The 13,319-nt window shown below is 40.4% G+C and overlaps 2 protein-coding genes across 2 annotated transcripts in view; one reads left to right on the top strand and one right to left on the bottom strand.

Annotated features, from left to right (window-relative positions):
- Positions 1–229, bottom strand: part of mgat5b (alpha-1,6-mannosylglycoprotein 6-beta-N-acetylglucosaminyltransferase B) — a gene marked incomplete at both ends in the record, with an annotated part of 64,629 nt that extends 64,400 nt beyond the window's left edge. Inside the window, one exon of the mRNA XM_083931867.1 lies at positions 162–229. Within this exon, the coding sequence (XP_083787993.1) occupies positions 162–229 (68 nt within the window). The remainder of the gene's footprint in view (positions 1–161) is intronic.
- Positions 230–9,178: 8,949 nt separating this feature from the next.
- Positions 9,179–12,966, top strand: LOC310960095 (uncharacterized protein). The gene is made up of 4 exons (XM_083931698.1): positions 9,179–9,302; positions 9,384–9,477; positions 10,506–10,823; positions 12,466–12,966. The coding sequence occupies exons 1-4, from the start codon at positions 9,300–9,302 to the stop codon at positions 12,822–12,824; spliced, it is 774 nt and encodes a 257-aa protein (XP_083787824.1). The 5' UTR covers positions 9,179–9,299; the 3' UTR covers positions 12,825–12,966.
- The last annotated feature ends 353 nt before the right edge of the window (positions 12,967–13,319 follow it).

The raw sequence follows: 13,319 nt of genomic DNA, 5'->3' as shown, positions 1-13,319 counted from the left end.
ATATATGTCGACTTGAGAGGTACACGTTTTACACTTTATTTTTATTTATTAATGTATTTATTTATTGATGCAGCATAACAATTACTATGCATAAAATCAGCCTGCTCACATTTAGCATGTAAGTGATTAGAGGAAAGGTGTCGACAAGAACGTGATCTTACCTGAAAGGTTTGAAAGCGAGAAGACATCTCCTCACCATAATGGAAAGGTCGCTGCTGGTTGCAATCATTTCCCACACTCGTAGAAAGCGCCGGGTCCCCTTAACATCGTGCAAGTCTGTGTGAAAACCAGCGTCGAAACCATAACTTTCAACCGGAGTCCCGTGGAATTGAGCAGTGAGGAGCAGCAGGCAACTTCACTTCAGCAGATGCGTCCTGCCGCGCGGGTCGATAGTCCTCCAATTCCGATTATGCAGAGGAATAAATATGAACATAAAAAAAAAAAAAAACGTGTGTGATTGTCCTTTAATCAGCTGTGATCGTACCCCGAACACGGTGAGAGAGAAAGCGGCATCGAGTGCAACAACACATGATTGCTGTTGAGTTCCTCTGAGTGGACGGAGCACTCACTGGCTCTCTCCTCTCGGCGTGTCAGTAGCTTTCACTGTGGCTCGTTTACTAATAGCGCCATCTAACAGCTTATACTGGAAAACGAAAGATGGATTTTCTGCGTTTATTTAAAAGTCAAGTGAAAATGGATGACACAAAGACGGGCTTTTATTAGAAATAGAATCACTGTTATCCCTGACGATGCTGAGGACACTTCCCGGTGCTTTTTTACTTTATCTTACGTTATCTACCTTTGTTACATGTTATTCGGTTACTTGTTTGTTTTTTATTATGACCGTGTCTGACGTGGGTTGTTGGGGGGGTTGGCGGGATTCATGTTGGGGCGGCAGTAGCTCAGTCCATAGGTGACTTGGGTTGCTGGTTCAAGTCCCTGTGTGGACCATGTATGGAGCGTGGACTGGTGGCTGGAGAGGTGCCAGTTCATCTCCTGGGAACTGCCGAGGTGCTGTTGAGCAAGGCACCGAACCCCCAACTGCTCGGGGCGCTGGTCACTGGCAGCCCCCTCGCTCTAACATCTCTCCTTAATTGCATGTGTTGGTCCTGTCTGTGTATGTGTGTGTATTTCGGGCCGGTGTGTGTGTGTGTGTGTAACATGATTCATAATAAGAGTGAAACAATTCAATTTCCCCGTTGCGGGATAAATAAAGTAATTCTTCTTTTCTGTTTTCTGTTTTTTTCACCTTAAAGCAGATGCACTGTACACGTGTTTTACCTGTTTCTGTGTTCTAGTCTGCAACAATCAATAAAAAAGAATTTGGGAAAAAAATAATTCAATGTTATTGTATTGAAAACAAGTCGAATCCATGTAAGTGTTAGCGGGGTATGATGTTACATAATACAGGCCAGTAATACGTGTAAAACCGGCCTAATATGCGTAAGTCCTCCTACATTAATGGCAGTGAACTATTCCTCACTACATGAACTGACCGCGCTGTTAATTCAGCCAAACATGTCCCTACACAGTCCTGTCAATGACATGCATTAGCCTCGACATTTAGTACATTTTGAAAGCAATACACGTTCAACGACTGTTGAACAGTCACGGGTTCCTTTGAGGTTTGAGGACACATTTCAGCACCGTGGACAGCTCCGACAAGGACCCTGCAGACTGACAGCAGCTCACCAGCGACACCCAGCGGACTGAACACAGAACCACAGTTCAAGGGGAATGTTACTGTGTTTTAGTAGGGGGTGGGGAAACCCCCCTTTAATTACTATTTCTGCCTATTTAAAATACATTGTAAAACTAATAGATGAAAACGTCCAGATGTCTTTAAAGATATATTTTAACACTGTCCCTTTTAAAAATTCTGAGTGCAAGTGCTTTTAATTCTTTTTAAAGGGACATCTCATTCGTTTATCTAAAAGGTAATACGTTGGGAAATGTAATACATAATAAAGTTGATATTTTGCTTCAATTGTGGCACAATCACCAAGGGACTTTTGTCTCTTATAGTCCCTCAGTAGTGGTTGACTTTATAAGAGATACAGATGAAAAACTGCTGGTGAAAAAAAAAATATATATATATATTTTTTTTTTAAATGTGACTTGACCTCAGTATACCATGTGTACCATCATAAAGTCCTTAAGAAAAAGGTGAATATCAACAAGTCATTCAAGGCCACATCTAGTGCTGGCCTAATGGACAGCAAGTGGCAGCATCCTCTGTTGCCATGGAAACTGTTCTCACTACTATGTTGGGCCTTGGCTCTGCCTGTTGCCATATTGCCTCTTGGCCTGCAGCCAACAGAGTCTGGCTCTATTGACATTAGGAGCTCGGGTGGATTTATAATTCGCCACTGGTGAGATCGCATGCACTTGCTGTGTAAAGTGAGAATATGACTTCATCTGAGCGGCTGCAGGGCATCATTACAGGACTGGGTCACAGAAAACCTCTGCAAGGGTGTGTGTGTGTGTGTGTGTGTGTGTGTGTGTGTGTGTGTGTGTGTGTGTGTGTGTGTGTGTGTGTGTGTGTGTGTGTGTGTGTGTGTGTGTGTGTGTGTGTGTGTGTGTGTGTGTGTGTGTGTGTGTGTGTGTGTGTGTGTGTGTGTGTGTGTGTGTGTGTGTGTCTGTGTGTGTGTGTGTGTGTGTGTGTGTGTGTGCGTGTGCGTGTGTGTGTGTGTGTGTGTGTGTATGTGTATTTTTTTTATATAAAAAAACTTAAATTTATAAAGCAATATTTAGCTTTGGCTGCCCAAATGAGCAAACACAGAGATAAGCAAGTGTTCAATGAATCTGAGATAAGCTCTCACTCTCGCACCTGGAGAGAGTTAAACCAAGGTCGCTAAAACCAGCAGCAAGATATCTAACTTTATCATATCTCTTTCATGTCCTATTCGTTTCCTTTCCTCTACTTGTCTTGTCGTCCTCCAGTCTTGAGCTTTCGTGTCTGTGTTCTTATTTTTCTTTGTGTTCTCACTCCTCTCCTGCTTCATGTTGACCTCTTAAATGCTGCATTATCCACATTATGTGTTATCTTCCTGACACAACACTGCCTCTCTGTCTGAGCGTCTCTATCTTTCTCTCCATCTTTCTAGTCTCTTGAGTATCTCCTTCCACTGCAGTTTCTCTTTCCCTCCCACTGTTTGGTTTGGACTCCCTCTGCTGTACTGAGGATCAAATGAAGCAGACGCCCAAGGACAAAGAACTGTTAAAAGCATTCTCTTTATACTAAACACCATATTTGCATTTGACAGGGAAATATACATCTGGGAAGAGCAGAAAGGAAAAAAATTCAGGCTCATGTGTTACAAAACGAGAGAAAAATCAAATGCACTTAGCATCGCATTGATCACAGCAGAAATAAAACCCAGTCATACTGAATCTTTAGTGTATCGAGTGTTTCGCAACTATTTGTCTGAAAGGAACGTGGGAATCATGGACTGAGCTACACCCAAAGCAGCTGAAAGACATATATGACGTATTTTCTTAACAAACATCTTCCTGTCTCCAGTGTCTTTCTCTGGACTCGACTGTCAGTAACAACATTAGCCGATATTATCATGTCACAGTTAAATAGGCTATGCATTTGTTTAGTGGTTTCCAATTTTCAGATTTTCTGACATATTGTTACTGGTCCCAACAGCCCTTTTCAGATAAACATAAGCCAACTCCTTTACTTTCCAAATAACTGTGTTCATTTTGTGAAACCAGATGTTGAGGATGAATGTTGATTACATAAAACTGCATAGCCTTATGTTTGTTCTTTTACTCCATATACTGACTTTGATTTGGCAAAGATTGTATTTGTTCTACTACCACAGTTACAACCATCCAATAGCTAACAATGCCAGCCATTTAGCCATTCGGATACTATTAGATCATTTCACCATTATTCTTATCCAACGATTTATATGAGTTATCTATGAGTTTTAGTTAATAATTCAACCATTTAGCATTAGGTGGCTTTTAGCCAACTAGTTCAGCCATTTATCTCTTGTTCATAGCTAACTAATCCAGAATGGCTCCAACACAGTGGCGATTGCTTTAAGACTGCAAGGAAAGCTGAGCTTCCCCTAAAATGTCATCGGGGGAAAAAAGTACTGAAATATGTTCTGCTGTGTGTTACTTTCATTGACGAAATATTCGCTAGAAAGCCTTCATCTTTAGTTCAGAATCAGCTACTTATCACAGGTAACTGGCACAACTTCCTTCTCATTCATCCCCACAGCGCTTTACACAGTCGGACGCTCAGCTTCTACTGACTTCAATGGGGAAGCGTGGAGAGTGTTGTTCCACTGCAGCCAAACTAGATGGTCATTGGATAAATGCTGGGCTTTGTCCCATCCATCGGACGCAGCATCTCTGGGGGTCTATTGGGCAGTGGGCCGGCCTGGACGCTCGGTTTCTGTCTGAGGCGGAATCCTTTTTTGATTGACAGCTAAATGAGCGAATCAGCGATCTTGAAAAATAAAAATCCAGCGGAGCATTTTCCAAGTTTTTCATTCCGTTGTTATGAACTGATCCGGAGACTTTACCGATCCCCAGAGACTTTGTCTTTGTTAAAAACGACTAGCGCTGTGTTTGCCGACTCTGTTCTGTCACTCTGTGGTTTCTTTCCCCAACGATCACTCACAGGTGGTCACACTTCACAGTAGCCTGGCGTAGCAGCTCCATCTGGGCCAAGGCCATTTAAGCAGCCTAGCTCTGCTGGCCATTGAGAGGACACTGGTCAAGCCCCTGAAAAAGACACTTAGTTGGTACGACAAGGTCACGGATCCTTTTGTTGAAAAGGAATGAAGGGTAGAATTTACATATAAATACCAAACACATTTATGATGTGGGCCAGAAAAATGAGCTTCCCCCGCCTTGAGAGACCAGCAGCCGCCACTGTTCCTACATAAAACTGCTCACAACCAGGTCTGTGGATTATCTTGAGTAACCAGGTCATGTTTTCTGGAAAGAGACACTGCTGTCGAGGTTCGAATGCATTTTTAGTTCCAAAGAAGGCAGACATCTCTACAGCCGATATCTCCAATACCAGGATTGCCTTCTTGTATGTTGCTTTATGCCCTTGTAAACAACTTTATGACACACTTTCACTTTGTGAACAGAGCTTTACAAATACATTTTACTTACTCACTTACTCACTTAATCACTTACTTACTTACTGGTCAACTCACACCAAAACAATCTTGACTGATAAATAGCACTACCAGGCAAGTTGAAAAAGATGTATTGATTTTGAAATTAACTTTCTCTTTAAGGTGTTAAACATTCAAAAACTTGAGCAGAGACGATACTTTTGAATGATGGCCAAATGAGCATGTACTACACCCACACATTGCTGACAAGACTGACAAAAAGTGAACAAACTGACTATTACCTCCTTATATACACTATATCCCTGCTTTGAGTTTGGCATTCGCTACTATAGGCAGCCGTCAAACCACATCATTCAGCATGTTTCAGGTAGAGAAACCACGTTGTGCCATTCTTTTAAAACCGCAATTAACTGTCAGTCCAATGATTTTTCACATTGACTGACTTCAACTAAGGGCACTAAAAAGACAAGGTTTTGTTTAAAATTCTTCATTTCTCTCTCTTCAGCCTGCAAGAGCTCTCGGCAGATATCTGACTGCTCACAGATAGATCATCTGCTTAACACTGCCATTTAAATGTCCAAAACACCCATTAACGTAACTGGGAGTGATGGCACAGCGCTTGTGATGTTCTAATATTGGTGCTGGAGAGTAGCAATTGTCTAAATGTTCATTTATACAGCTCCATCTTCTTCTCCTTCAGATGCATTAAAGTCTAAATGGCAGCAAAGTGTTCCTCCTCCTCCTCTATCTCCTCCATTTGCAGAGGCTTTTGCACTTGCATAATGATTGAATAAGATACATAATACCATACTTAGATTTATTAAAATTTAAAATGTATTCTTCAATCAACACAGTTAGGGTAGGTCTGCATAGATGTGTGTACATCCTGTGTAAGGGACTACCTGCAGAGCCTCATGGCTTTCAGTTTTCCTTTCCTTTTTCATTTTCACACCACCCTGCATGAGAGGTGCATCTGTCAAAATAGATACAAGTATGAGCTCACGTTGTGTGACAGGTCGTGACAGGTGTGCGAAAAGCAAACTTCACACACACACACACACACACACACACACACACACACAGCTGGATACTTTTTGGAGAATTTCGGAAAATCCCAGTTCAAGTTTCAGGGAAGTTTGGCCTGTCTGCTGACCTAGTGTCGCAGTAGTTTCACTCATTACATTCACAGATAATACACTTACTAACACATACTTAACTGGATAGGTATCTGACTGCACTAATAAGCTACAGTTCAAGTTCAAGCTCATGAAATATACTAGTAGATATTGGAGAACATTACCCAGACTATAAAATATCCAGTGTAATCAAGGTATCTTTCTTCCAAAACTCTGTTCTTATTTATGAAAACACCTGGAGTATTAGATGTGAATATTACATTCATTTAATGTGAAAATGAGCCCTTTAACGTATTGAGAGGAGAAGTAAAGTCATTCTTAGCTGAGGATATATTTAGCATTGGCAGCACATCACAGTACACCCAAGTACACCCCTGTGGGACAGCACGGTTGCAGGTAATTTTCACCAGAAGCAAAGTGGCAAGTGATAAGAGAAGCTCGAGCCTCATATTCTAGGGTGGGCAGCATCTGTCCCAATGTTTTAAGTGAGGAAGATGTCTTTATTGGAAATAATAACATCTAAAATAATATCTGTACTGCAAACATATGATTCATATTTGTAAGACTGGACATGTGACATTTTAATGCTGTGCTGTACAGGAAATGCAAACCAGTCTCAGGTTAGTTTTTCGATCATTTTGCAGACTGAAACAGTGCTCCTTAGTTCTTTTGACGTGACACATCCTGGAGGTTCAGAGCTGATCAGTCGACTTACTCTACCATCTCTACCTTCACTACAGACTTTTCACTCTTTTGTTTGTCTTTCACCTGATAGGCACACATTGAGAATGGCCCCACAGTGGACAACAAAATTGACCTTTCAACTCCTACAAAGTAATTTTTCTGTTGGTTTTGGTTTCTTGAGAAAAAAACGTTTTTGCATACCTGTTTTCATCTCTGGCTGTCTTGACGGTTATGACTCCAGCTGTTCTTGTTTGGCCATTCCTCCCCTGTCCACCAGGCGTCCTCAGTGCTCACCTGATTCCCCCAGCTGCTCCTTATCTCCAATTACTGCTTGCATGAGCCGGGCTTGAGGCTATGATTCTACATGCTTGACTCCTGTAGGCATTTACTCTGCCTAGTCTTGCCAATTTTCCCTTCACCAAAAACAATTCTGCCCTCTTGGAATTAAAAAAATTATGTCTTCATGACAACTGACAATGTCTTCATACGTTCATTGTGTATGTAAATGTACTGTATTGTCAGGCAATCAGCTGCCAAAAAGTCTTTTTAAAACTGACTTTAAATGTGGCCTTAATGCTATGAATATAAACTTGATTTAAAAAGGGTTCTCCCTGATAAAAAACTGTTAATGCATCTTTTCATAATGAGGAAGAGAAACTTGTCATTTCATGCTTGCATTACCTTGTTTTACAGGATTACTGAGGTATTTAGAGACGTCTGTCTTGGCTACTGTGTTGGCCACCAGTTTCAGATACAAGCAGATGACTTGCTTTTATGTTTTACCGCCAGGCCGTTCTTCTCGACACACACAGTACAGCTTTTTTTTCACGGTTTGTTGTAAAATTGGATGTGGGGTGAGACCTCTCTATAATTTTTGAATGTAGCCTAGAGGGTGAATGTAATGTAAAATTCAGAGACATAAAATGTTTTTCAATTATTTACGGTGAAAATACTGATTTGCTGTCAGCAGGATGCACAAAAATGTGAAGCTTGTGAAGCAGCAGGACTTTTGGAAATCATCCCATTATTCTTGTTATTTATTAATCTACAGACTACACAGTATGTTTGTGTTTTGGCATTACAGCCACATGTCAGACCAAGCTGTGAAAAAAGCCACTGAAGAAAAAGTCAGTCCCCAGGCAAACTCATTCTTCAACAAACCATAGCCAATTCCCAATAATGCTGAACATTTAGGGTTGTAAAGTATTCATCAAATACCACCAAAGCCAAAGTCATTGTGAAGTTTGCACAGCACTTGCCTGCAGCATAGGTCAAACCCTTTTGTCTTCTCCAAACTGTAGAAACAATGAACTGGTGTTCAAAAGGTTGTTCACAATGCGACTAAGAGATGAATCTCATGTATCAGAATAAAGTAGCTGGAAACGTTAGATGTTGCTATTACATGTAATCTGAAATTGATGCCCAGACTTAATCTTTCTCTGTGACACATTTTCTAGTAAGAGAGATAAGAATTGGGTGATTAAAAAGAAGTGTTTCCAATAAAGTAGTCCAAAAGCCCAGATTGAGGGACCTGCAAAGTCAAGTCAATAGGTGAGTCAGACAGCTGTAAAAACATACAATAGAGAAAATGAAAAAATAAATGAACAAATATAGAACTCAATAGTTTCTTTTGCTGGTGTTTGTTGACAGATGTGAATCATCAACCATGACTTAAGGCACCTTAAACATTCATATCACCCTTTCTGGAGAAAGTAAAATAGTGTTATTTTCACCAGTGGAAACTGCCAAATTGAATCCACAAACACTGCACATTGTCAGGGCAAGGGGCAAATTTGGATGGAAACTGCAACACTGACCTAGAAAACCTCTGAAATATATTCATGTAGCCTTTGGGCTCTAAATATAAAAAGGAACACAGAGTTGGTACATGGCAAATAAATGAATAAATAAGTATGTATGAAGATCACGCTAGAGAAAAAAAAGGGAACAAAACTGATTGAATCCAAAGTTACTAATGAAACTTTTAAAATATCGAATTGGTAAATGTTTAATGAGAAAATATCGACAAATTCATAAACCAGGAAAGTAGAGCCGGTTAGCTAATATGTATGTTGTTGACTTGAGTATCAGAATAGGTTTCTTTTATTGAGGGGTTTAATGAAACAGGAAACCGCTTCACTGTTAGTCTTCTTCCAGTCATTCATTCCTGGGCATGTCCACTCCTGCTCAAGTGAAAACCCGAAAGCACATGACTTGAAATCTCCCTTAAACTCCTGAGGTTGACTCAGTTAGCATTCTGCCACACAATACATCCTCTTGAGCTCCGCCACATTTAATGCAGTGGACCAAAACTTTACTACTAATCCATACTGGATACATTTCTTAGCTGTGTGTGTGTGCGCGCATGGTAAGTATACACAAACTTGTTTTGTAGCCGTCTTGTGTTTGTTTTCCTGGCTCATCTACTGTGACATTGATTCCAATACAGATAAAGGTGATGAGTTTCTCCTCGGATGTGAGGACGCAGCAGGCTTTTGGCTGGGTTTCCTTCATTTGGTTCACCTCAGCAGTCAGCATTGCAGGTGAAGCTTTGTTTTGTGCATGAAAACACACGTTTGTCAGAACGGTTTTGGTCAACTGATTCGTTTGCTTATACAGGACGTTTTACAGAGTAAGAGTGTTCACAGTTGCCTAATGGTTGAACTCTTTATGATTTAAAAAAGTCAAGTTGTAGTAGAGAGCAAGGGAGTAAACCTTTATTGTCCCTGAGGGGAATTTGTCTTGGGCACAATGCTGCAGTAAAGTATCACAAAAACCAACATGAACACAGAAGAGATATTTGATCTTAACAATATGGCAGCCTTAGAAAAAAAAAAGCCCAGAGCTCTTTAAGAGAAGAATGCAAACAACCTTCAGTTGTAGCCGACAGTAACTAGCTGACAATACTAGATAAGTTGAGATTTTTTAGCAGTTTTTCGTGTTTCTGGTAAACCTCATATCCTTAACCTCATTTTTGTACTTAAGGAATAATTTGACATTATGGCAAACACATTAATTGTATTTTTGGTTAAAGTTAGATGAGGAGATCAATAACACTATCAAGTTTGTAAATGGGAAAAAAATTGTAAATATTTAGCTACCTAACTTAACTTTGCTAGCAAAAAGAATGGAAACAGCTAGCATGGTTCTGTCCGATAATACAATAGTCCAACACATACCCCCCTTTATTGACATTCAGTTTTATTGTTATGGATTAAACAAAAGAAGATATAGAAACAACAAAAGCAGTGAGTTTGACGTGATGATGGTGGATTTTGTTACATTGGGATAGAACCAGGCACAGTGTCCCCCTAACTGTAAAGGCATAAGCGTATTTCCTAAAATGTCTTACTATAACCTTGAAATAATTGACCTGGTTGTACAGCTGCCTCAAATCGAACTGAACTGTAGACCAGAGACTAAATATCTGCAGACTACTTTCACAAATTATAATAATTTGCACCTATGTGATAATAAATGTGACTAAAAGATAAATTATTTGCAGGAATCATTCATTCAGACAGTGTTATGTTCTTTAACCTATAAGTTATCTCCCTCTCTATTAATTCAGTCAGTCTAAGTGTGGAGCTACAGACCATTTCCCAGGTGGCTGCACGGTGCGGAGAAAATGTGACGCTGACATGTGATGTCACTTCATCAGGCCAGTTGGATATTAAATCATTTTCCTGGGTGGCTGGAAATAAAAGTGGGTGTCCAAATGAAGGCGGCCAAACTGACCCTGGGGTTCTGTGTGAAAGAACGACCCGGCCTCCCCACAGACTCACTCTGACTGTCCTCAATGTGATGCCAGTCGACCAGGGAACTTACGTCTGCAAAATACACTCCACTGCCGGAGTAGACTCTAAAACAACTGTTGTTACAATACAAGGTAAGTCAGGAGTTTGTTGGCAACATATTTGTTACTATTTCTGTGCAAGTGGCGAATGGCAGTATTGAGCACAAGGCGTCTGGCCTCCAATCAAGCTGCACTGTAAACGAACAGGGCAACAAGGACCATCACTGTACATCCACTAAAAGTGTTTTGCTACTGACTGCCTCAGAATGTTGTTCTTAGTGTCTGACTACATTATGGAAAGAGAGAAGTTGCCATGCTTTGAGGTGTACCTTTGCAGGTCAACACAGTATAGCACTAGCCTACCCCTGCTCTGTCTGCAACTCTCTGGCAGTATTCATCCCTGTCAAACTGCACACCCAATGGTGTGCAATGAGCAGTGTATACAGTGTGTTAGGATCCATTTGTAGCACAACTAACCACATCTTTAGACTGAAATCTGTGCTAAGTTTAGTTCCACATTTTCTTACACAATTTGCGTCAGGTTTCACAAAATGGCAGGCAAGAACAGAAAGAACACAATAGCACCACACAAAAAACAGTTAATGTGCCTAAACTGTAAACAGTATTTAATAAACAAGTAGCAGTCAAACCGGATCAATCAGCATGGCACAAATCAGTGAAACATGCCCACGTCTTGTCAAAAAGAAAATGCAGTAAAGGGCAGGCCAAAGGCAAAGTCCAAAAAGTCAGGTCAAAAAGGAACATGCTGAATCAGAATGCTGGAAACCGAGGTACACACGCTAGACAATCTGGCCAAGAACCGAGGGAATGGACTGGTACATATACTGAGGGGCGGATTAGCTGATGAGGAACAACAAACTTCACAACAGACTTCCCCTGCCGGCAATCCTCTCTCTCTTCCACACGGTTCCACACTGCTGTCTTCCAGCACCAAGTCATTTTGTGAGATTTGAGAACGAGATTTTAGAATGAGACTTCACCATCTTCTCTCAATGTAGCAAGACACTTCTAATAACAGTCTGAGCCTGTCAGTGGAAAAAACAAACACTTGTATTAGACGTACATTGACGTTGTCACTATGACTTTTGGATTTCTCCCCCCTAATAGATCATCAGTTAAGGTATGTAACTTCAAAGTTACTTCACACATTGATTGATATACAAACAAATAAACTGCCATAACAGTTTATTTCAGGACCAATGCGTTTGCTCAACCCTTATCTTCATGTTTCTATGAGAATAGACCCAAAGTTATTTCTGACACATTTACAACATAGTGTGCATAGTGGGTGGACTATAAGAAGGCAGTGGAGCTAAAACATGTCAGATCACTCTCCTCTAATTTGATTATATATGGTTCATATGAATTTTGGTTTTGGTGCATCTTTCTACCGTGCTACACTCCATTGGTGAAGAAATAAACTGTTATTTTCTGTAAGAGGAATTCAGCTAATTTGGCCACATATTGATCAATGTATGAAGTCAATTTAAATTAACATTCATATTCGATTTATCCAGTTTTGTTAATAGCATAGTGCTCATCAGATAATTTGTTAATGGTGATCAGAGCAACAGGAATGTATTCTGCATTAAATCATCATGGGTCATGCATGAGTTAAGCATTACTTAGGTATGTGATTTGTTCTCTGACTGTGAAGCTATACCAGTTTGTTTTTTTCTCACAGTCTTCTTTTATCTGGCCTTGATCTTTACAGACTGCCTCGGAAGTAATGGCTCCTCCATCAATGAGTCTTATGCTGAGTGCTGGTTCAGTGGAGTTTATCCCAGCGGCACCGTCTACTGGTCCCAGGGAGATGTTAATTTAACGGGCCCCACCAGCACACAGACAGGGATGGACCATCATGGACGGTACAATCTCTTGAGCACTATAGCTGTAGAGAAAGGAAACCTGAGCCAGCCGTATAAATGCTCACTGTGGATACCTTCTGCCAGGAAGCATCTCTCCAGTCAGCTGCTACCTTTGGTTAAGAAGCTGAAGTCTTCAGGAAGCGTGTTCAAACTGCCGTTGATCTGTATAATGGTGGAAATCATGATGGTGAAATTCATGACGTAAAGGTCACAAACAGGTAGAATTCAGAAGAGTTCAAATATGAAATGAAAATTAAAAATGAAAATTAGCCAATGATTGAGGCAGAAAATCATAAAGGGTTACTTGTAAGCTTCATGTTAAATAAATAATTATTTGAGTGGGTAAAGTTTGTTTTCAATATGTTATTTCTTCATTTGAGTTATTTCTTCATTTGAGTTATTTCTTCATTTGAGAGCCTGTGGGCAACTGTCAGTAAATCTTTAACTGGACAGGAGGAAGTTTATTGTCTGGTTTATGTAAAAATCTAAAAGCCTACTTTGACACCCGTGGCACAGATCAAGCTTCTCCACTTACTTCAGCAATGTAGCCTACACTTTTTCTAAAATCGCCTTTGGAAAACTGCCGCTTAGCAGCTTTGCCCTTTCTCTTTCTCTTTCAAATGTCTAGTTTTACTGGTAGTTTTATGTTCACTGTAACCAGGAAATACTTTTTTAAACCTTCACTACATCCTGATGGCCA

The sequence above is a fragment of the Echiichthys vipera genome (assembly GCF_963691815.1).
Source record: "Echiichthys vipera genome assembly, chromosome: 17".
In the NCBI taxonomy this organism is placed as follows: Eukaryota; Metazoa; Chordata; class Actinopteri; order Perciformes; family Trachinidae; genus Echiichthys; species Echiichthys vipera.
Note: the sequence above shows the minus strand (reverse complement) of the source record. Positions and strands in the feature narration are given on the sequence as shown.

Bases quoted from the DNA above. Each gene is read 5' to 3' on its own strand.
- LOC310960095 (XM_083931698.1), top strand. The intron at 9,478-10,505 runs GTGAAGCTTTGT...CTATTAATTCAG, and splicing joins CTCAGCAGTCAGCATTGCAG to TCAGTCTAAGTGTGGAGCTA. The intron at 10,824-12,465 runs GTAAGTCAGGAG...TGATCTTTACAG, and splicing joins AACTGTTGTTACAATACAAG to ACTGCCTCGGAAGTAATGGC.